The sequence below is a fragment of the Cydia strobilella genome, chromosome 24, assembly GCF_947568885.1.
Source record: "Cydia strobilella chromosome 24, ilCydStro3.1, whole genome shotgun sequence".
Lineage (NCBI taxonomy): Eukaryota > Metazoa > Arthropoda > Insecta > Lepidoptera > Tortricidae > Cydia > Cydia strobilella.
The window spans coordinates 7,849,456-7,873,762 of record NC_086064.1 but is presented as its reverse complement, the minus strand read 5'-3'; the positions used below and the strand labels follow the sequence as shown (position 1 = coordinate 7,873,762).

Here is a 24,307-nt window from a genome sequence, read left to right as displayed (position 1 = left end):
CATGATTAAAATAAAAAAAGTGCGTGTAAAAAGTATTTAGAAAAAACCTTTCTATTATTTTCCGGGTACTTTTTCTCATTCTATCACTCGGTTTATTTTCTTCATCTCGCTTTTTCTAACAAGTTGGTCGTCGATTCTGGGCATCGTATGGTTTATCTACATATTTATTGTATGTTTGTCTGTCTGGTTCTATTTTTAGGACTTTTTCAGCAGTCGTTTCATAACTGCATCATTTCAAAACCGGTTACGGTTACGGTTCTCCATACAAACGTAGTTCCGCTCTCATTTTAAAACGACTGGCTAGATTTCTCTGAAACTTTGTACTTACAACACGATAAGGTATATCTATGTCTGTAATTAGTTTATGTAGTTTCAGATAGTTTAAAAAATGGCGAATTTAAGTTTTTCATACAAAACTTGTTTTTGCTCTATTTTCGTTTGTTTTATAAACTGGAGTTTTATTAACTAATTACAGACCTAGATATACCTCATGTCGTTGTATGTGCAAAGTTTCATTACAATCCAACACGTAGTTTTAAAATGAGAGCGGAACTACGTTTGTATGGGAAGGTGAAATTCGGCCGAGCTTGTTGCGGACTCGAGTCCCACGATCCTAGCCGACGCCCGCCGCCATACAATCGGAGTAACGCTCTCATATTAAAACGACATTCAGAACTAACATGAAATTTGACATTCAAGTAACATACACGGTGGCTAAAAAATAAGTGCATTTCCGTTGCCAGGGAGGACTTGGGATTATACTGAGCAACTTTTACTATGGGACCAACCACGAAATCGCGAAAAACAAATTTACCCACCCATAAAAAATGGACCAGCCAAAATGTATGAAACAGCCAAATTTTTTTTCGCGATTTCGGGGTTGGTCCCATAGTTAAAGTTGCTCAGTATAATCGCAAAACTTCCCTGGTAACGGGAATGCACTTATTTTTTATGTATGTATATCTGTCTGGTAATAATGTTCGTTTTTAGCAACGAAAACTAGTACCAGACATAGATTTAGGCAAGGAGAATTAAACCCTCGAACGCCAGTGTCAAAAATTTGCTACCGAATTCATAACCTTGAAATTGTACATTAAAGTTCAAATTGTCTGTGACGTATACGGGACAAGGCATTCGAAGGGTTAAGTAGACGTAGAGAGCTCACACATCTAGTGTCGAGTAGCAGTACTGATAATTCCGCTACTTGACGCTAGATGTCGACTACGAAAATAATAGTCTTTGGTAACAGAACTGATGTATGGAGTTAAGCACTATGTCTTCTTAATTCTCTTTGGTAAGGCTACCCCGTTCGGTCATTTCTCCCCACCCTCCATGTTTTATCCAGTAGATCCTATATTCATGTAAAAAATGTATCAACAAATTAACTTAAATTAATTAAAATGTATCAAGAAAAAGAATCGAAATTATTGAGAACGTTGACCAAATTCCCCGCTAGATGTCGCTGTGCCTAGCGTGAACTGACTAACGGTGTGTTAGTACACTGTTATGATGTAACAAATCATGATACGGTCTCTTTGCACTAATAATTTTACTATGAAATCTACTGTAAATCAATATTTTTGTAGTCGGCGTCGTTACAATTGTTTTGGCGCTGGTGGATCGAGTTTAGGATAATATGTGGTATTTTCTATAAAATGGGACCTTATTGTCGTGTCGATGGCGCTTAACACCATTATAAACGATGCTCCGATATAAACACAATGCCGCGCGACGCTGTGCGGCGTAAGCGCCATCGACAATAAGGTCCCTTTTCATAGAAAATTCCCCATATTAGGATTGTATTCTAAATCCAATTCCACCTTATCACCTATCCAATTTGTTTGTCCATTGTCATTACGTCTCACTCTCTTAAGCAAAATGTGAGACGCAATACGCACTGATGAAGTGTATTGCTCAACAATTTATATTTCAGAGATCCGGTTATAATATTAGCTGAAAATCGTTGAGCATTAGACTTTCCGTTCGTCGCGACATCTATTGTCGAGTAGCAGTACTGATAATTCCGCTACTTGACGCTAGATGTCGACTACGAAAATAATAGTCGTTTTGGTAACAAACTCTATAGGTATGTTACGTTAATTTTCATGTAATTTATGCATGTAGTTTTAAAATGGGGCATTTTCTATGAAAAGGGACCTTATTGTCGATGGCGCTTACGCCGCACAGCGTCGCGTGGCATTGTATTTATATCGGAGCATCGTTTATAATGGCGTAAGCGCCATCGACAATAAGGTCCCTTTTCATAGAAAATGCCCCAAATGTGAATGTAACTTGGATTGTATGGGAGCGGCTTCTCGGCGACGCGTTAGTGTCTCTTAACAAAAAGCTTTAGGTAATTGTGTAAAACATATATACCTATTCAATTACTAGTACATTTGTCATATTATATTTCAAATATTATTACTAGTGACAGCAAAAAATAGGTGTGCCAATGAATGGTAATTTGAGTGTCAACTGTAGGTAGTTTTAATCCTTACACTGTCGTTGACATTGTGACTACTAGTAAATTTATGATTTTTTGTATTTCTTAACTTAAGGGGAAAGGGACGCTTCTCCATATTAATGTAGTCCCCATTTTCCTCTCTGGATATTGACATTATGGAAAATATTTCTACATAATTTTATGTATGTTACGTTACGTTTGACTTTTTTTTGATTTTTTTCATACAGATTCTAAAATGCTCTTATAATAATTAAAAATTTGAAAAAAAATCAAATAGTAGAACAAATTGTGTCAAAATATTTTCAATAATGTTAATATTCAGAGAGGAAAATGAGGACTACGTTTCTATGAAAAGGCGATTTCGCGCGGGTCCTCCAATTTCATCTTAAGTAATATAATTAGGTATACTTATATCATCGAGTAACTTATACTAGAGCGGTACTGTCATAGTAAAAATACGATAGAATGTATTTAAATATAGATAAATGATTTTTTTTATTTGCATTAATTATTTTTATGATTTTGACCCATGTTCTTTCACTGATATGCGTTAAAATTGTTAAATAACAAACGAAACCGTCAACGCCATCTATACGACTGTAGGCCAAAACTAGTAGCGCCCTCTGAACGAGAATCAAATTTTCTTGATTTTCGAGGCACGTTTTTTCCTTAGACTGTATCCATCTATTACGGAGTTATATCTATCTTTGCTTATATAAAAGAACCAGATCAGACTAATAAAACTTTACGATATATATCCTAACATTATTATCATATTTAAAGCTTGTACTAAGTTATCAAAAATATATCAACAGCATTTCATATTACCCTGGTATCACATCGAGTTTGTACAGTGTAGGGAAACGAAAAAAGGTTACATTGGTAAAAGTGTTGCCACTAAAATCCTCTCCTTGCACGCCCTTTTTCCTGTTATTTTTATTGTTTTTGCACGTATTGATTTCTGCTAATTTGCGACAGTTCATTTACCTCACAATAGGGAGAAAACCGGTTATTGTATAAACCGGTTAAAATATAGTAATTCGTTTTACAAACACTTTTACACTTCGCCTCCTGGGTTTTTCTTTTACACATATTATTACATATTACATATAGGTAATGTGTCAAGTGAAGTTCAAATTTTTGTTACGCTAAAGCGAATTCCCAACGGGATAAAAAATAAGTAATGTTGCTATACAATTTGTAGAGGTCCGTATTTTTCTTAAAGTCTTACTCAAAAACAATACGAAAAAGGAATGTACACAAAATTTTGAAAAATATCGAGTTGTCTATTTAATGATTTATAATTAGTAATGTGGGACTCATGTGGGTATATATTTATGTATGTATTTATATTTGCTTAAAAATCATTTTTATTAAAAAACGGGATCTTTCACTTTCTTGCTTTAGTTTCTATGAGTTTGATCATAATCACATAATACATTATAATTTACATTTTCTTCCAAGCATGCTTGTCTTTGCACGAAATCAGTCGATTTTTATTTAAAAACTGTACATGCTCGATGTAACCAGGTAAAAAAGAAAAATTTTGAGCCATTATTTTTATTTACCACACATATTTTATTTGCACACTTTTATTTCTCAGTATATATCCTGTCCTTAACCTTTTTTTATGGCTGGCAACATTTTTACTCATGACTTTTTTCTTTTCCCACACTCGCGTTACCGTCGACCTGAATTGGACCTTGTGGCGTACGGCAGTGGGTGCAAGATGGCTCGCCCGCGCACTCGAGCACGCCCGTCAAAATTGACACGCTACAGTTTGTGCCTAAGAACACCAACCCTAAGGAGTTCAAGGCACTCCAGCAGCAGGTATGTAGCGTTTTTTATTATTATTTTATTGAAATATCTAAGAGAAAGCGCTTAACCGGTTCGACATCAAACCGGTTTTCCAAAGTTTGGTCTGTAAAAAATAAGTTATGCGTTCAACTAGGGAACATATGAAATTATTTCATTAAACATTTTCTGATTTAAGTAGTCACACTACTATATACAAATAATAAACTGAAACAGACTTCACATACTAAAGAAAAAGTGACTAAGCTCTCCGGTGGTCACTTTTTCTTTAGTATATTACGTCTATTTCAGATTATAAGCTACGCAGTCTACAAGTTCAGACAGTTTTGTGATTAATAGAAAAGAAGAAAATAAATCTTTAATATAATAATATTGATTTATTAAGAATACAGTTATTTTATATTTGTTATGATAGGAAAATTTCACGTACTGTGTACTGGAACATTAAAACGTTTAAGTTGTTTTTTATCTTTTTCTATAAACAAAGAACCGGTTTAGCACTTAGCTGAGCTATATGCTTAATGTATTTAAATATGTCAACTAATTAAAATAATAAAACCTGACACCAGATCAAGGACAATCGCCGCGCAGATAAGATCAGCGCCGGACCTCAGTCTCATATCCTCGAGGGCGTCACTTGGGACGAGGCTAGTAAACTGGTAGGCGAAGATGCCGTCAACACACACACCGGGGACCATGTGGTGAGTTATAAGCCTTACCAAAAAGAGAGACTGATTTGCACCTCCCAATTCAAATAGTCTTATCTTCTATTATTCATAAGCCCAGGACCCGATGGACCCCTTGTTGGAAATTTATCAGCTAAAACGTCACATTTTTTTTACACTTCTGATATAGCTAAGAAGCCGATATTTGGCATGATAACGACGTTTGATAACTTAGCTTTAAATACAACGATATATTTGCGGCTTGCCGTGACATTACGCTAGGTGGGGGTCCTGTTTTGGCCGTAACTTATACCCTCTCTTATGTAATTAAGTGGTTTTACATAAATACATGTATTTACTTTCTTTCTTTCTAATATGGGGTATTTTCTAGAAAAGGGACCTTACGCCGCACAGCGTCGCGCGGCATTGTATTTATATCGGAGCATCGACAATAAGGTCCCTGCCACACGCGTCACGTCCCCGATAAAGTAGACCTCTTTGTGGAATACCTTAACAACATAGTTTTCCTTCAGGTCCTAATGGGCGCAGCGTCCAAGGGCATCATCCAGCGCGGACACCAGCACAACGCGACCATGTACAGCGCACCGTATGCGCGCAACCCGTTCGAGCACGTCACCGACAGCGACATCGACGAATATAAGCGTCAGGTGGAGCGCCGCGCCCGCCCCGACTGTGAGTAACATGTCACAACAAGCTCGAACACAACGCGGGCGTGTACCGCGCGCCGTACGCGCGCAGCCCGTTCGAGCACGTCAATGTAGCGATATCAATGAATACCGCCGCCAACTCGAGCGCCGCGCCCGCCCCGACCGTGAGTGCTAAACCGGTTTTGGATAAACCGGTTACATGTTAAGAAAACCGGTTTTTATTGGTTTATCATAAGTGCTGGATCCATTATATCTCTGTTCTTCGGCACGAAACAGGCGTGATTAAGATATGAACGTGATACATACGTTCGTATATTATGGAAACGGATATTTGTTTGTCGTAATGTGTGTAACGCAATCTTTCAGACGACACGGATCTGTCCGAATCCGAGGCCATCAGCGCCGCGCAGATCACGTCGCCGGCCAGCGCCACCGAGACCGAGGAGGAATCGCGGGACGGTACGATACTATATTAAATAAATAATTAATTATTTAGGCTAAAGTGGGACTGGGCAGGTCATGTACGACGTATGCACCCACAGAGGTGGGCTAAACTAGCCACGGAGTGGGTGCCACAATGTAAACGCCGGCATGGTCGGCCTAAGAACAAATGGCGGGACGACCTGGACGCGTTTCTCAATAACTGGACGGATGCTGCGGTTTATCGGGAGAACTGAAAGTCTAGGGGAGAGGCCTTTGCCCAGCAGTGGGACACTTTATAAGCTCGTTAAAAAAATAAAAATACGATACACGTTACTAGTCTAGTAGTATACAGTATACAGAATGAAAATATTGTACATATATAAATTATATAACTCTGTTTTTCAGAGCACCGCGTCTTAAGAATAGAGACGAAGCAAGTGCCGGTGAGAAGTCAGCCAGAGGTCGTGTTGAGCGATGGTAAGTTTTTACCCAAATCACCCACAATAGGATTGGCCGGTTGAAGTATTTTACAGATGGCGCCAGCATAGGTTTTAAGTGTCAAATCATTTTTTTTTTGGCCACGATGCCAAATCTCATAGAACCAAACTAGAGACAGGTAAAACCTATGATGGCGCCATCCATACAAACCTTTGGCAGTTGCCAGTTTTAAAGTTTTTCACTAGAATTTTTACTATATGCAATTTTTTGCAGCTTTTCCAATTTTCAATCCGAAGGCAAAATGACAATTGTATATTTAATCACCAACTAATAGTAACAGAAAATAATTGTATTACGTTAATACTTTAAAATGTATAAATGTAAATATTGTTCTGCCATCCAATGTTGAACGCGTTCACATCTATAGCTAATAGACAATGATCATTTTGGCTGTAATTTTTAGTATTACTATTTTTCCAAATTTATAAGCACGATCTTTTTATAAAGTGCATGAATTTTTCTCTTTTTTTAAGTAGATGGATGAGTTACTGTTACCAAAAAAATAAAATTGTGACCATGCTGTAGCAAGTTTTACATTATATATTTTCCACAAAGCGAGGGTTAATTTTGCGTTTTAAGGTTACAAATTGTATGGAGATGAAAGCTGCCACCATACCCAAGCTATGTAAAAATTTATAATAGAGATTAATAAAATATGATTACTTGACGATATATATTATATTTTTATGTATTATGTTTATGTAATGTGTATTTGTATTTTATATATTTATTTATTGATAACTTAGGTATAGAGAACCTCAAAAACCGTTGCACGTACTTGGTAAACAAGGCGAAGGGCACGCTCCACAGAAGGCCCAGCAAAAAAACGGGCAAAGCTTTTAACCGGTTTAGCAACGGTAAGTGTAATCGAAATAAACCGGTTTTGAGAGCTACCGGAAGTTTGGGTTTTAGTTTTTTTGGATTTTATTTGATATGTTAAAATCATGATGCATACTCATACGTTTCTATCCGTTTTTGTACAGCAGTTTTTTTGCAACACAAGAAATCGATAAAAATATCTCTTATATATATTTAAATATGTATTTATTTATATTTTTTTATATTATTACTAACTATCTTTTATGTATCCATCAATTTAGATACCTTTCATATTTCATACTTACTTTTCATCAGTGTGTCGTTTTAATATTTTATTGGTAACGTTTTCAATCGTTGCGAGCCTGAAACGCGGTTATCATACTGATGCAGGTCCGCAATCCGCACCGGTGTGTGAACGACACAGCGCTATGCACGTATGTACCGTTGTCCCGCTCGCACACCGGAGCGGCCTGCGAATCTGCATCCAATGTGAAGACCGCCTAAATAGGTAATGCAAACCGGTAAACAAATGAATAGAAATTACCGGTAAACCGGTTTCTCATACTAAACATTTACCGGTTTCATTCCCTACACCTAAATCAGCTCGACACGATTTTGTTTTATTTTTTAATGCATGAGTTTGACGTATAATGTCTTCGTAGTGGACACGACAGACTTTCTGCATGCCGAGAGGTCACATGCCGATCGGACCCGAGGTTAGTACGGATTTTAGTTAATTAGTGTTTAAGAATACATGTGGCATTTGAGATATAAAAGTACTATTTCATTTCTTGTATCTCATTCTTGGAGTTATATATGTATGTCAGCATTTTTTGATTCTTACAATTACTGATAAGGTACCTTTTGTCTTAAAATGACATGTTGTGACACTTCTGTGCACGATTTTATTTGGTGTGGAAAATATACCGGGAAAGATTCTTAACAAACCTGGCAATGTTATTTATTTAAGAGCACAGCATAATATATTTTTTACGTTTGATTTAAAAAAACAGTAAACGTTTGTAAAAATCTTTCCCGAAGCTATCGCACTAATTCCTACTAATTTCTTAATGGTGGTTTTAATTTTCCACTTAGTTTCATTTTAATACTCTTTGGTTTATTTTCACTCCTTTTTAACGCCAATTACCGAAATATACATACCGTAGGTTCAACGCCAAAGACCAATTAATCGGTCGTAGACCACAGAGCAACATAGTCAACATAGACCTACGTGCATATGCATAAAGTTCAATTTCAGTTTTGACACTTCGGTAACGGGTGACGTGGCGTGATGACTATTTTTGTGTTTGACACGGCGTCGAAAAAGTTAAATATCTGTATGTTAGGATTTAGTCATTTATTATCAGCGACTACGAACTAAATTATTTGTTAAATTTTTTCAATAACTGCAAACTACGTCACGTACTCACGTATAACAAAATCTCGAGCAAAAAATACAAGGCTGTTTAAATCTTTTTTCATCGGCCTAACATAAACGCAGGCTCAATTCCCAAAGAGCCGCGGGACCCGAACCTCTTGTCCGATGACGAGGTGTTCCTGGACTCGCCTGTCGGGTCCACCGCCTCCTCGGCTGTGACGTCACCAGCTCCGCCCGTCACTCCCGTGACCATCGTCCGCGTGCAGGCTGGGGTCGTTAGAGGTAAAAGTGTAGGGAGTTGGGGGTAAAAGTTAAACAGATAGTTACTGGCGCGTGAATGGAATTGAAAGGCGGAACCGGTTAATATTTTTAGAAATAGTAAACCGGTTTCCTAAAAAAGGAACTGGCGTGTGAACAGTGTGAATGGTGTAAGGAAATTGGGGTAAATGGAAAGTAAACGACTGGCACGTGAATGAGTTTGAAATGCGAAACCGGTTTTTATCTCATTGTAAAGAGGAAACCGGTTTTACGTTCTTACAAATAATAATCCGGGTTAGAAATACGAAAGTGGTTTCAATATTCTTATAAGGAGGTAATCGAGCTTACTATAAGTTTTATATTGTTTCGCGAAACGGTCTACATGAAAAATACGGTTTTCCTTTTGTATGTGGGTAAGTAATGTTTTGTTTGAAAATTTGCGTGTTATTGTTTAAATGTTGATTGGATTTAATTCATGGAGTGACATTAATTTATGAATTCAGTTTAATTGACTAAATGGTTTGCTTTAAAAAGGCAAAAGAGTATGTTTCACGTCGTATTCGTTTAATTTTTTATTATAAAACTTGGAAAGTTTGCGGGATTGAATGAAAGTGCCTTCACAATCTTTAAACTATCTCTGGGGATCTTGTGGTGTCTTTTAGGCTAGTGACTCGTCTGCGGGTCCTAACGCTGACTTTGAAAATCGATTTTGCATCTATGTTATTCCAATGTTGCGAAAGTAAAAGAGAAGAGATCATCTTCGATTTTTGATGTTCGGAATAGCCCCCTGTTCTAATGTTGCGTCTTCATGTTTTGTTCGATATTGTCATCATCAGCTAATTGAGATCGTGTTTTGTTATCCTTGTCTGTCTTCGGATAATCTCTGTTTGTACCTAATTGAATTGTGATGTTGATGTCATTTCTGTGTCGTTTTATATATATTAGGTGATTCATTTATTAAAATTCACTCGTTTTTAATAGTTCTTGTCCATTTACTGTTGTCCTTATATATGTATATCGCCGTCATCGAATCATCGTTTCTTATTCGAACTAAGCTAGTGATATCTGCTAATAGAATCTGTCAAACGTCAATCTTCATGGTCAATTATACTAGCCATTGAAATGGTTTAAAAACCTATCGTTAAAAACGTAAGATAAAGCTAACAATCCAACAACCTTCATCATTCGCTTGCCCTTGTCCCATTCACTTGGGGTCGGCGCAGCATGTCTTTTTCTTCCATACCTCTCTGTCACCCGTCATCTCATCATTCACTTGCGTCCGTTTCATATCATCTCTCACATCACACAGTCCATCCACATTCATTCTTAATACCTTTCTCGAACAACCCAACAACCTTGTATCGTATAATTTCCCGTGTTTGTGTCCTGTTATATTATTAATTTCATTTGCTTTAGTTAGGAATCAGTCAATTTAATTTGACTTATTCTTAACATCTAACAAAGTATCAGTTCTGCAAATCACTAGTCCATGTTTTATCGAACTTGAAGTTGTGTTCAGTTCAGCATATTTTGGCATGGATTGTTAGTGCTTTGTACAACTGGTCTGCACGCTTTTCAATCTCATTGCAGGTACTAAGCTAACACCTGAAGCTAACGAAGCACTGTCCACTAACAAACGATCCTTGCATGACTATTCCCGAAACAGCAACGTTGGTAGGATCATTCAGAAATATGATGATGATAAAAAACATCCCAAGTGCAAAGTCAGTCTGAATGATAGGCTAGGTAATGAAGCTAGGGCTAATGTAGATGCGGTCAATAATCACAAGGAAAATTATGCTTTTAAATCTAATATGGCTTTACATTTAGATATTGCGGAAGTCAACCAAGTCACTAAAGATCCTATGGATCTTGAAAGAAAAAGTAATCATGACGATCTAAGCAGTAGGTCCAGCCTATATTCCATCCCCTCTATAGAATGGGACGGAAGATTCAGGTCCGATTACACCCTTCGAACCCAATCCCTGCCCAGGAAAAGGGTCAAGTCTACGACCACTTTGTTTAGAACCAGATCCCACAGCGGATTCCTAAATTCTTACATCAGAGACCCGGAACCGAATCATTTCCACATTCCTAAATGTAGATCTTGCGGGTCCAGCACTAACTCCTTCGTCTGGGAGCTTAACAAAGAAAGGAAAAGCCAGAAATCACATACTGTGTATTTCTCAGTAGATAACATACACCAAGAATGTCAAAAAGAAGAATTGCCTGACATAGTTAAGGTCAAAGAGACGATAGTGCCCGTTTTCAAAGTAGCTGAAATTCAGGATGAGTTTGTTGAAAGCCAAGAGTTCAATGAAGATAACTATCTGACTGATTTGAATAGTTTTTCTTCAGGAAATCAGACGGTTATTGAATCTGCTGATCAAAACGATGTCACTATAACTGAATCCAACGTTGTTGATGTTCAAATACAAGGAAACGATGGCATTGCTTCTAAAGCTGAGATTGTCCAAATAGATTTGAAAAATACACACGATAATCCGGATACTAATGAAGGCGAATACCACAGCTTTTCAGATGAAATGGACTTTGAAGACGTTTATGAGAGTCCAGTCAAAGATCTAGTTGAGAAGGACATAAGGGATTATTCAGTGCCTATTAATTTCTATTGTGAAGATTACACAAAAAAAGAAAGTCCGAAAAAGTCCCCAAAGAAAATTATAGCGGTGATCAAAGATAATTTGATTTTAGAACCAATACTTGAAGAATCAAAAAGCTCTTATGACGAATCTGGTAGTTCCAATAATGATACTAGTAATGTGAGGAAATATTCGGATACCGAGAATGTGTTTACCGAAGCAAGTAATGAAATTAGCGGCTCTAATGTGCCTACTTTTGATGACCACGACGTTAAAAATAACCAAGACAAAGAAATTGTAGAGAGAGACATCGAACCCTCCAATGAAGAAATGAACAAATCCAGTAAAAATGTCAATATTGCTTCCGCAGGTATGCAGCAAAAACGCGAAATTACAAACCAAGAAAAAGAATTGTGTGCCCAAGATGTGGTACATACACCAAACGAAAAATTTGCGATGCCTGATACAACCGATGTATTCAAAATTCCTAATGCCATTATACCACGAACCATAAAAAATGAAACTGTTGACGACATAAAACTGCGAAAGTCCGATGACCACAGTATTGCATCTAGTACCGAACTAGCGAGCTTCAATTCCACCGCTGAATTCGAGAAATATGAAGTCATTGCTGATATTTTAGGCAAGATCTTAAATCGTATAAATGTACAAACAGAAAATGACTATTTGGTCAACATTCCTGTTTTTAAGAAAGAAAGGGATTATCTTCATTTTGACTACAAAAATCTGTCTGAAGAAAGTAAGTTGGATGTGCCTGATCAATCAGAAAATGCAGAGAGCTTTTCTATAACCAAAATGATTCAAGAAATCGAAGGTACAGCAACTTTTAATGAATCCGTGTCAACTGAAATCAGTGAAGTGGATAGTCAGCCCCACAAAATAGCCGAAGCCATTATTTACTTCATATTCGAAAGTGCATGCTCCGTTTGGGAAAATAAAGAAAAGAGTAAAGCGAAGATTGTTAAACGAGTTATAACTGTTGTGGATTCCGAAGATATACTGTTTACTGCCGCAAGTCTGTGGGCTGAAACAATTTATTCAAAGGAAGAATTTAAGGCAATCGATAACGAACCAGAATCCGTAACAAAGACCACTCAAGAGATCCCTCACCATAGTCCCGACAGCATGGAACCGCGTACGCTTAATAACGCAGATGGTGGTTTTGACAAGTTAAATTTAGGGCCAGAAATAATTAATGAGTTACTTGACAATATAGTATTTGAGCCTGACCTTCAAGTTTTAAAAAATGACATGTCAAACACTAAAACTCTTTCATGTACCGTTTCAAATTTAAAAGAATTGAATGAAGACACTAATGAAGCCGAGACACAAATGTTAAGCCTAGGAGAAGATGCCACAGTAGAGAATCTTTTTCGGTATTTAAGCGATGATACGCTTTTGAAATCGAATGAAAACTTGAGAAATATAGCCGAAGTTAATGATACGAATGTGCAAGAATTAATGCGGGCGAATTCAGGAATAATACCTGTTACCAGTAGCATCCAACTACAAGAAGGAAACGACAATGACTATGAAGGATCCATCTACGACAATATTAATAATAATGTGCAGTTTATCGACCATGAACAAGAAGATATACCCCTCGGTTACGAACCTGAAAATATCAAACATTCCATTATTGATAATATTGAAGACGCCGAACAAACGGGAGAATTGCAAACTGATGATGATATTACACTAGCATCTGTAATATCATCAAGACTCGATACATTCAATGATAATATTGAAATCGATACAAAAATACTCGATGAAATCGAAGATGATGATGGATTTCATGATGTTGATGCAGAACTTTTGAATCAGTTTCGTAATAACGATGATAGTGAATTTATTCGCTCACAAATAGCGTATACATCTGATCATAAAATACCATCTGAAGCAGAATCAGGTGAATATGAATATGAATCTGAAGCTGTTGTTATTAGTCAAAAAGTTGAAATAATGTATGGTAATAGTTCTCATGACGACTTACCCAAAACCGAAGAAAACGCAGAAGCTTTTAATGCAACTTTCGTAATAGGTCCTGACGATTGTTGTAGTTCTGCGCTGGGAAGCGACATGAACACAGCATTTGTTCAAGACGATTACTTCAACAGTATATCCTCTTCACCAAATACACAGAAAACTAATTTCGAATCATGTACAGAATCACCAATAGTGAACACCAGTAATAGTACACTTTATGAAAAAGATGACTCCATTCTTGGTTCGCCTTTTGTCAAAAGAGCATCCGTCATTTCTATGTCACAGACAGAACATAGAGGAGGCGTTAAATACTGGCTGTCATTCGACGAGAGCTTAACAGAAATAGATAGACATAAAGACTCATACAGACCCGTCAAAAAGTTTAATGAAAACAAAATACCAAGCTTTTTCAAAGTTGATTTCGATAGCGACCTTCATGACAGCTACGAAAGTAGTTTTAAAAGATCTAGTGTACTTTTAGACGATTATAATACTGAAGAAAGCAACGTTGCGATGGAAGAAAGCTTCATATCAGCTAAACCTAACTCGAACTACGACACATGCGATTCTGATCTATTAGAAAATATGCCTCAAAAAATGCTTCTATACAAAAATACTTCTAGATCTGAAACCAACAAACGTCTTTATTCCACATGGCCTCCGTTTGAAGATACGTTGTTTTATAGAATTATTTCTAAGTTTAGGATGTCTGAAAGTTTTGATCCAAGCGACTTGGATAATGTGGAGAAAATTAATATTACCCATTAATAGTTAGTACTAAGAATATCAAAAATACTTGTTGCATGCAATATAACGAATGGAAACGCGTCTTAGAAATTTTGGTACACATTTCGATCAGAATTTAAAATGTCGAGATATGATATGCAAGCCTACGTTGCATATGTTATTGTAATTTTTAAAAATTTTATTATAGGGATAGTGTATAATAGTTTAAAAAAGCACATTTTCACAGACAAAGACACACACACAACAAAACACAGGCAGGAAAGACAGGCTTTCTACAAAATATTAATTATACGGTTTAGTTAAATGAATTTCTCCTCATTGAATGATCCGTCCACATTTATGATTATGTGATTTTCCCGCAAGGTTTCAGGAATAGTCACGCCTTTTTAATATTTACTATGCATGTTTTATGTTCAATGTTTTCATGGTTTGTATGTTTTTAGCTTCTTTATGTGAATTGTAAATAAATAGAATAAATTCATCAAAGGAAGTGGTTGTAATGTAATGCAATCCTCGCTAATCGTAATTATAAGGATTTGGTACAGAAAATGATGAAATTATTCTATTTAGTTCTTGTTTTTTATTTTATGTGGTGTGTAAGAAAATTACCGTTTGTTTTGTTATTTTTCTTTTACAAGTTAAGTACATTGAGCTTGGGAAATATTCAAAAATATACAAAAAATAGTGCCCCGATATTTTTGGATTTTGTACTATGTTTATTGTAAGTTTTATTGAGTTCTGCTAAGTTATTGTTTTCTTGTTAATATGTGTCACTTTTATTAAAATACATTTTAATGCTTACGTTTTTGTTTGTTTACTAACTTATAGTGGCAATGTTTTGTCTTGAAAATAAGACCCTGCCTGTCAGGTATGGAACTTATAGGGATATGTATGTATTCTTACTGCCAAGTGCACAGTTAGCGTGGTCAGATTCTATGTATTTTGTATAGCCTGGGATTCCTTTAAGTAAAAACATTGCCCTTTTTTACTTCACTGCCTTTACTTGTTTGCCTATTTTTAATAAGACTGTTGATATTGCTTTTCATACCATCAAGAAGAAATTTCGACTCCTGTCTGGGTTGTGGACTGTGGTATAATTTTTTTATCGAATCTTAAAACCAAACCACATCATATAAAGAAATATAATATAATTATGAATATGCTAACTTATTTGTTTAAAAAAATATATAATTTGATAGAACTATGTGCTGCCTACGTAGCAACGCTGAAGAGCTAACCGGTTTCTATTTTCACAATTTTACGGTTAATTTAACCGGTTAGTCATGCAAACATTTTTAGTAGTAATTAATAGTTACAAAGCGGCAAACCTTTCTAGACCGGTAAAAATCCTATCTATACCAAAATCAAGAAAATTGTATGAAAGCATTTCACCAGTCTTATAACACTGCACATTCTATGCATGAAGCGTTTGGATGGTTTGGTTCGTTCCGCGAGCGCCGCCTCATACTAACGTCGTTCAGAGGTGAGTCACGCTTGCTTATTTTATTTTACGTTTTTACTAATATATTAATTTTTATTGAAAGCTATGTCATTAGAACCGATTTTTATTTTTTCATCGAATTTGTTTTTGTCAGTATTGGTTCATATTTTTTTGAATGGATAGACTTTCCTTTTATGTACAATATTAAGCGCAATTTCACCATGTCCTAAAAATCAGACTAAGTTCTGAAAACCTCGGTTTTGTTTATGTAATTAAAAATAGCGGTTTAATCCGCAACAAGTATTATAGGTACCTAACTCATTAGGGTTCCGTACCCAAAGGGTAAAAACGGGACCCTATTACTAAGACTCCGCTGTCCGTCTGTCTGTCTGTCACCACCGTCACCAGGCTGTATCTCGTGAACCGTGATAGCTAGACAGTTGAAATTTTCACAGATGATGTATTTCTGTTGCCGCTATAACAACAAATACTAAAAAGTACGGAACTCTCGGTGCGCAAGTCCGACTCGCACTTGGCCGGTTTTTTTTTAAATGTAATTTAAACTCAACAGTCACGTAAAGCTATGCCAATAAAGGATTGACTTGGTGTCAATGAGCAGAGTATTAACGTGTTAATTATGGTTTTCAGGCGAGCACACCGTCAACGGGGACCACTCCGACGCCCACCAGAGTACTTTCTCGCACAGCAGTAAAGAGGTCAGTAAAGTTCCTTTCATACGTGTGTGGTGGTCAAAAATCGTGGTCAATCCACCTCAGTTGTACATTCAAGTGTAAAAATATGGGTGCATATAATATAACTTACTCAAAAATATGTCCCATAGTTCTTAATTCGCTGACATAAGAGCTATGGGACATATTTTTAAGTATGTGTGCACCCATATTTTTACACTTGACTGTACTGTATAGACTAGAAAATAAACATTTTCGAAAAAAAATAAGTAGACTTGAAATTCGTTCAGAATCCTTACAAAGCTGGAGGTCTGGGGCTAGTAAAGGCATTTATTTGTGCGTTATAAATAAATAATTGTATTTCTTATTTAAAAAACACTCTAAATCGCATCTTACCAACAATACCCTATCCTAGATGGATCTATTTTTCTGCCTCGTTAGGTCTGCTGCTCTGGTTTGAAAATTTAATTGCATAAATACTTTACAATTTAGTAGCCACAGGGGACCGCAAAAACTCAGGCAAACTAATTATTTTCAAATTTAACCCTAACTTAATCGAATTGTTTTCGTACGTTCGTATATTTTAAATTTAATCGAAATCGCTGTAGCCGTTTTTGAGAAATAAAAAAAAATGCAAATGTATCTGAAAAAATATGATATAGTATTTGCCGTTAGTGTATATCTAGCTATTATACTCGGGCGTCTAGCACTTACAACTCAAGCCTTACCTTATAGGGTAAATTTGACTGTATTTAAAATAAATTATTTTACACCATGCATGAATTAAAGCACCAGAATATTAATAGAGAAACGTAGACAGCAGTTATTTTTAGACACAATTTCTATTTTAAAACTATAAAGAGTAGGTAATTTGATTGTGACGTCACAGGCTAGTGTTATATATATATTCCATAGTAGCAAAATCGTTTTTACAGTTCGAAAAAAGAAACTGATTTGATTAGTAGTCAAATACCCTATTGAGCTTACCGCTGCTCAAAAAATTTAACTAAGAACTTCTCATTCCAGGGCTCTCCATCGAAGGAGGTGTCGACAGAGGAGACCCCTAAGAAGGACAAGAAGAAGAAGAAGGGGCTGCGGACGCCGTCTTTCCTCAAGAAGAAGAAGGAAAAGAAGAAGGACAAGGCGCAGCCCGCCTAGAGGTAATCACTTCTCTATTTGGTTTGTTAGTGGCGGGAAAACTAGGTTATGAAATTACGCCTGGCCCCAGAATAATGGGATCGGACTCGGACCTCCCTAGACGAGATTGGTCGAAACTAAGTAGACTTCGTACTGGCAGTGCCGGCCCGAGTCCTTGATCAGAGGGAAATCGGGTTTTGGAGCCCTTCGTTGAAGCATTTTACCCAAAAGCAAAACGAACCGTATTTTGGGCCCGCGACACACTCGCGCCTTTTAAAACTTTTTTTTTCTCATTTGCCATTTTGGCGCCCCCCTTGCCATCCGGCGCCTAGAGCGGCCGCTCCACTCGCTCTACCCTAGATCCGGCCCTGCGTACTGGTCACGGTCGATGTTGTTTTTTTGTTTTGTTACTAACATCGCTGTGGGTGGGTGGATTCCCGGCCTGCGGCTGCGGTGCGGAAGCCCAAACCATCCAGCACATAATCCGGAACAGCCCTATAACGCGCTATGTCGCTGGTCCTCCCGAAGACCTCCCTGAGCGACAAAGCCGTAAAGTGGCTGAATGTTCTTAGTGTAGATATTTAATTGGGGTCCCTTTGTTTGACATAATTATTGAAAGTCATAATGTAATGATTGTCAGATTACCATTAGTCATAATTCTGAAACCGTTAACTTTTCAGGATTTTCGTAAGGTTATCCTATAGATCAAGGGGCGGCAACAGGCGGCCCGCGAACCTCTCACTTGCGGCCCGCGAGCCTCCTTGGCTATTTTATATATAATTTTGACAAATGAAAATACCTGATAAAGTCATAAATATTAACAAAGTGCGGTACGCGTCAATTTCGTTAACTACTATGTGGCCCTTGGCTGCTAAAAGGTTGCCGACCCCTGCTATAGATAGGTTAGGTTAGGTTTGTTTTATGGCAATCCTGAAAAGTTACGCGTTTCTGAGAAAAACCAAATTATGACTAACGAAAATGTGGACAAACTATATATTATGACTTAAAACTTTATGGGAAACAATAGAGACCCCATTTAATTACTTATATTGTTTCTATTTTTAGAATATTTTTGCCATACGAATAAATGAATAATTTATAAAAGTACAACGGATAAACGTCCGCGAAAAATAGAACAAGCTCCCTTGGAAGAGACTTATTCTTATTAAATGAAAAAGATGTCATATTAACCCGCGCTATGAGTATTTTGCCGCCCGTAGCGAAAAAAACTAATTACTTAAACACGGTACATTTGTTAAGGTAATATTTTTGTACAAAGTATAAAACAATAATAAATGTTACTTTTCTAATCGTTTTTGATAAAATATTCCGCACCAGCACTCGCGTTTCACGAAAAGGCGCGACTACTGTAGGGTTAATAAAATAATTAGTGTTTTGTTTTTTTCTTATTAAGTAGTTTATTTGTAAAGACCAAAATTTAAATTCTAACAAACTATAACCGCGCCATCTGGTGATATCAAACGATGTCGTCTTTATTATTAACCAAAGATAAAGTATTAATTTGTAAATTATCTTTGTTTCAGATAAAATTACTACAAATCACTGCCATCTCGCTTTCAAGATACCTACTTGTAATTTTTTAAAGTAAGGCGCGAGCCTGCCGGCATTGTGAGTGGCTTCCGCTTCAGAGGGCTCTACGATTCTCCCGAACTAATATTTTCAATTACACACATCACCCAAAAGGTATTGAAATTTGACATTTTCTGAATAGCATTTGGGCTTATAAATGCACCATGAGATGAAAAATGTAACAAGTGCGAAACCGGTATTTTTCACAGAAACCTAACGAAAAATCCGGTTCGTCATTCCTTTACATTAGACAAACCGGTTAAACTAGCCTTGGATTGGTGCTAAAATAAAAATGTCAGACTTTTTTAATAATACTGCGGTGAATGTGTGTCCTACTCGATTATGATTGTCTCGTAATAAATAACCATACTTTGCACACGGTCCAACAAACAACTGGTTTGTTCTGGTTGTCAAAAGATTATTGACGATGCTCGTCTTAAATATTTGGAAATGGTTAACCTATTTGCTGTTTGGACAGGGTTAAGTTTCAAAAGACTATAAAATTCGTTATATCGGTATTTTGAGATTATAAAAACCTTTGAGGCGATATTAGGTTTAAACTTGTGAATGTTGTGTTCGGGAGCAATCGTGTGACAGTTTTGACGTATAGTATGAACAATTTGACAATAAAGTATTTGGTTTGAGCGTACAAAGTTCAATATTTACTTTGTTGTTGCTGGCAAAAAGCTTGTGAAAAATGGGATATAACTAACACTGCCTAAAAATAAATGTCAAATTGTTTTGACTAGACCCATGACTTGTGTAAAGATATGTCGTGTTTTGACAGTAGAACAACTGATATCGACAATTGTCAATCCTGGCAACAGTTGTATGAGAGAGGACACTCGCGACTTTTGCAAACAGGCTTGACATATGTCAAAACGTCAGTGATACATGAAGCAAAATCGGTAGAAAAAAACCGGTTTTGTACACAGCGACATCTATGTTTACAGAAGTGAACTTAAAGCCCGATGTTTAATTTATTTGGACAATTTAATTTGACAAAATTTCACTTGCCAACTATGGTCCTTTTTTGATGTGGTTTGAAGAACAATAATATTTTTTTAATTATTTAAAACATTTTATTTACTATCGCACTTCCCAGCCATGTTTAAATTAGAGAATACAGATCGGTAAAACTTATAGAAATTACTGGTAAACCGGTAAATAACCGGAATTTCTTATACTAAATATTTACCGGTTGCATTCCCTAGTTTAAATATATCCCAGCAGTCTAAATATATATACATCTTCCCGACATCTTAGAATTATATACATATTATATATATTCGGGAACGATGAAATATTTGGGGCAACGCTTAGATATTTCCATGGCTGTAATTTAAGAAATACAGTAATATATTATGACTATGGCATTCGCCTTGTAACCCACCGTTATTACTAAAGTGCAATAAAATATGTATATGTAAAATGTATTTTTAAAAGATATATTTTTATCATAATTGTTATTTTAATTTAAATATTTTTCTCATATTAGATTGATATGCATGAAATAAGCATGTGATTTTAATGGACTGTGTGCCTTTACTTGACGTATATAACTAATGCGGAACCGCACGCCGCTCCGTTGTGTGACAGAGCCAACGCTATTGACGTTCACCGGAGCGGCCTCGACGTAACTATCACTTGACGTAAATATCCTTCACACACTTGACGTAAATATCCTTTATTTTTTTATTATAATTATTGTTCTTCGAACCAATCGTTTTGGTGCGTATCGGGCATGTAATGCTTTTCGTGTTAGGGGGCCACCTTTCTTTATTTCGGCCCTACGCCACTTGTGCTTTTAAAAATAATTATGAATATTTTATGTATAACTATGTGGGTGGATTCGACAAAATATATCGACAAATAATGGATAAAGACAATATTCATGGTGACTGATAACAGTATCAAAAATAGGGGTAAATATAATTCAGACTACTCTCTGGATTAAAAAAAGTTCAGATATTTTTAACACGTTATCTGTACCTTTATATTTGCAGTTGCCTATTACAAAAAAAAAAGAACTCAAATCTATTTCAGTAAATAACTTGAAAAAACGCGGCGTACATGAGCCTTTTTTACATTTTAAATTGTTTTGTTATTGTTATAATAGATGGCGTTACTGGTACATAAATTAGAGAGGCTTTAGGATTGTGTATTTGGTGTTTGAGATGGTAATAAAAACTCGAGCAGTATTTTCGTTGATTGTAACAATACTTAAATATAAGAAACACAACTATCGATTAAGAGAGAGGCAGTTGTGCGTCAAAATTATGGGTAAAGTAATTGTGTGCATTTAGAGCGTTTTTTTAAAGTAAAACTACTGGTTGTAATGTTTTAACTGCCCGCATAGTTATACATTATTATTAGGTAATCAAACAAAATATTATAATGTATGTTAGCTACTTATGTAAAGTTAAGTATACTCGCCTACACCTTTTTTAAATTATTTCCAGTTAATTGGGACGTAACTATTATTTTGACAGGTTTTAGGGTTCCTCAAATGTCACAAATAATGTAAAAGGCTGGACCGTGTCAGGATAATCATAATCGACGCCAACGACGGATTAATCCGTCACATACCACAGAGCAACATAGACCTACGTGCATTTGCTTAAAGTTCAACTTCAGTTTTGACATTTCGGTGACGTGGCGTCCGAGTGACAGCTTTTGTGTTTATTGACACGGCGTCCAAAAGGTACTGCTTTCTATGTTAACTTGTAGCATTGACCAGATATTCGAACTTCAACATCGCTGGTTGTGATATGAATAATAAAAACTACAAAAGACTTACTAACTAGTAGTTTATAAATGCAAGAGAATTCCTGAATCATGTGACGTCCCTTTCACCGTCATAAGGTACCTTGGACGTGGAACGACACATATAGGCCACGAAATGCTGACATATGTTCCACAATTTGAGGGTTCATAGACGACATATCTCGTCAAATTCAATATCAGTCCAGTGTCCAGGTTAAAATGTCAGTCCAGCCTAACCCACTCAGGTGCAGAACCCTAAAACATTTGCTTGCTATAAGTACAACAAGAGATTGTACATTTTGTTGTAAGGAGATCATTTAAAGCTATATTTTTTATTATTTTTATTTTTTAAGGACAGTATGAATATTTGAAAGAAAATATGACAAACATGGCATTTACAGCTAAATCGTAATATATTTTAAGATTTATTTTTGTATTACTTATTAAGTTAATATTATAATTATGAATCAATTTCATTAGTACATTTTAGTGCATGCTTCGTCAGAGAATTGTTTTTAATTTCGTAAACCGGTTTTGTTGTATTGATTGAAAATTAACCGGTTTAAGTTTGCATGAAAACCGGTTTTTATTAACATTTAATTTGGAGGCATTACAAGGGTTTTGTTTTATGTCGTGATATTTTATGTAGTCTCGAGATTTTGTTGCTATCATTACGTAAAATTGACCACGATAAAACCTTAGCTCGGTGAAATAAGAATTACGTATCAGTTAGATTCGACAATAGTACATTAGTGATTTAAAAAATATGAGGAAAATACTTGCGATATTCCTATAAGAACAATTCAGATATTCATACTGTCAGAAAATCAATTTGACATTACCTAGATGGATCTAGAGTTTGTAATATGACAAGTTGGTTGATGTTAAGGTGCTACATGCACCAGGTATGTGTAAAGTTGACTTGAGGGCGCCATTTTTAGTTTTTTTAAACCGGTTAAATATCACTAAAGTAAATCTTGTTACTGATAATAACATGATTATTGAATTATATAAAAAATACTGATAAATTACTTTTTTTAATGTAGTTATTATATTATTTACTAATAAGATGTACCTTTAGTTCTTTGTGACGTATTTGCATATTTTTTTGTTATGTATATGACAACTTAAAAATGGCGCTCTCGACGAAACTGTAGTTTAAAAATCGACACCGGCATTGCAATTTTATTGTACTTTTAATGAAATAAATTATTAGTTTAAATTGTGGCCTTTTTCTTTACAGTAGAACCCCTTTTTTGTATGGGATTTTGAACAGCGCGCCAAGCGGGACGTTTTGGAAACTCAAAATCCCATGTAAAGTGACACAACGCAAACGCGTACCTAAAGTCACGTCATTTTTATTTTGTAGTAGGTGCAACAGATATTCGGTATTCGGTTGAATAGTAGGCAACATTCGGCCGAATACCGAATATTCGGTACAGTGGCCGAATAGTTGCCGATAAGGTCCTTTTTATCTAAAATTTTAACAGAAATTCTGATAGAAAGGTCCTTATTGCTTATTGCCCATGAAGCATAAGGACCCTTCTCAGATAGAAAGCCACAAAAGGTTGTATGGCTACTGAATATCTTGCCTTGACAGGGTTAATAATAAACTTATAAAATTCAAATAATTTTATTACTTTTTTACAAAATCAACAACCTGCATACAACACCAAACAGTAAGTGTCAAACATTACACAACACTGATCTAGTGCATAATTGTTTTCCATCGTACTTTCTCGGAAACGTTCGTATTTGTCATGCTACTTCAATCAACCTTAGTACTTTTTGTACCGAGACTGACTGAAATAGAGCAAGACACGTTCGTACGTCTCCGTGAAAATACGATGGAAAATAATTATGCACTAGCAATCTGTACCGTAGTTTAAAATACAATATTCAGAATGACAGCTTGACAAATATTTCCCATTTTTAGTTCACGCATATTTAATACGAAAAATATGATAGTGAAGCCATGGAAGTACTGAAATAAAATCAAAATCACATAAAAGTTCGCACACATTCACTGCCAACGTTTACGTAGCGCTACGCTCGTAGCGGACCCCAGCGTTTTCCCGCTTTGTAGAGGCTAGCGACTTCGAACAGAGAACCCGTCAAGCGGGTCCCCGGCACTCAATGTGTTCAAAGTTCAAAAGCTTCCAAAATAAACTCGAATATCTTCGTTCTGAATTATAATGAATGTTTGACACTCACTAAACAAGTAATCGGACTTAATAATAAACACAATAACCCATTTTACAGTACATATGGTGCTATTTTAACGCACTAGTGCGATAATTACATAATTAGCACATTACGTAACGTAAAACGTTGTACGA

General features: G+C 36.0%; 2 protein-coding genes across 7 annotated transcripts in view; both read left to right on the top strand.

The window, feature by feature from the left end:
- Positions 1–23,190, top strand: part of LOC134751982 (protein hu-li tai shao) — a 136,270-nt gene extending 113,080 nt beyond the window's left edge. For 2 of the 6 annotated variants that reach the window (XM_063687512.1, XM_063687511.1), the window contains 9 exons: positions 4,184–4,294; positions 4,849–4,980; positions 5,478–5,637; positions 5,979–6,071; positions 6,441–6,512; positions 8,015–8,068; positions 16,435–16,502; positions 17,502–17,635; positions 19,155–23,190. In XM_063687512.1, coding sequence (XP_063543582.1) covers positions 4,184–4,294; positions 4,849–4,980; positions 5,478–5,637; positions 5,979–6,071; positions 6,441–6,512; positions 8,015–8,068; positions 16,435–16,502; positions 17,502–17,633 — 822 coding nt within the window. In that variant the 3' untranslated portion in view covers positions 17,634–17,635; positions 19,155–23,190. Of the gene's footprint in view, positions 1–4,183; positions 4,295–4,848; positions 4,981–5,477; positions 5,638–5,978; positions 6,072–6,440; positions 6,513–7,279; positions 7,391–8,014; positions 8,069–16,434; positions 16,503–17,501; positions 17,636–19,154 lie in introns of all 6 variants that reach the window. The other 4 variants (XM_063687510.1, XM_063687509.1, XM_063687514.1 and 1 more) reach the window with 2 other exon arrangements.
- The window catches only part of LOC134751991 (uncharacterized), a 254,773-nt gene that overhangs the window by 150,361 nt on the left and 80,105 nt on the right, over positions 1–24,307 (top strand). The window lies entirely within an intron of this gene.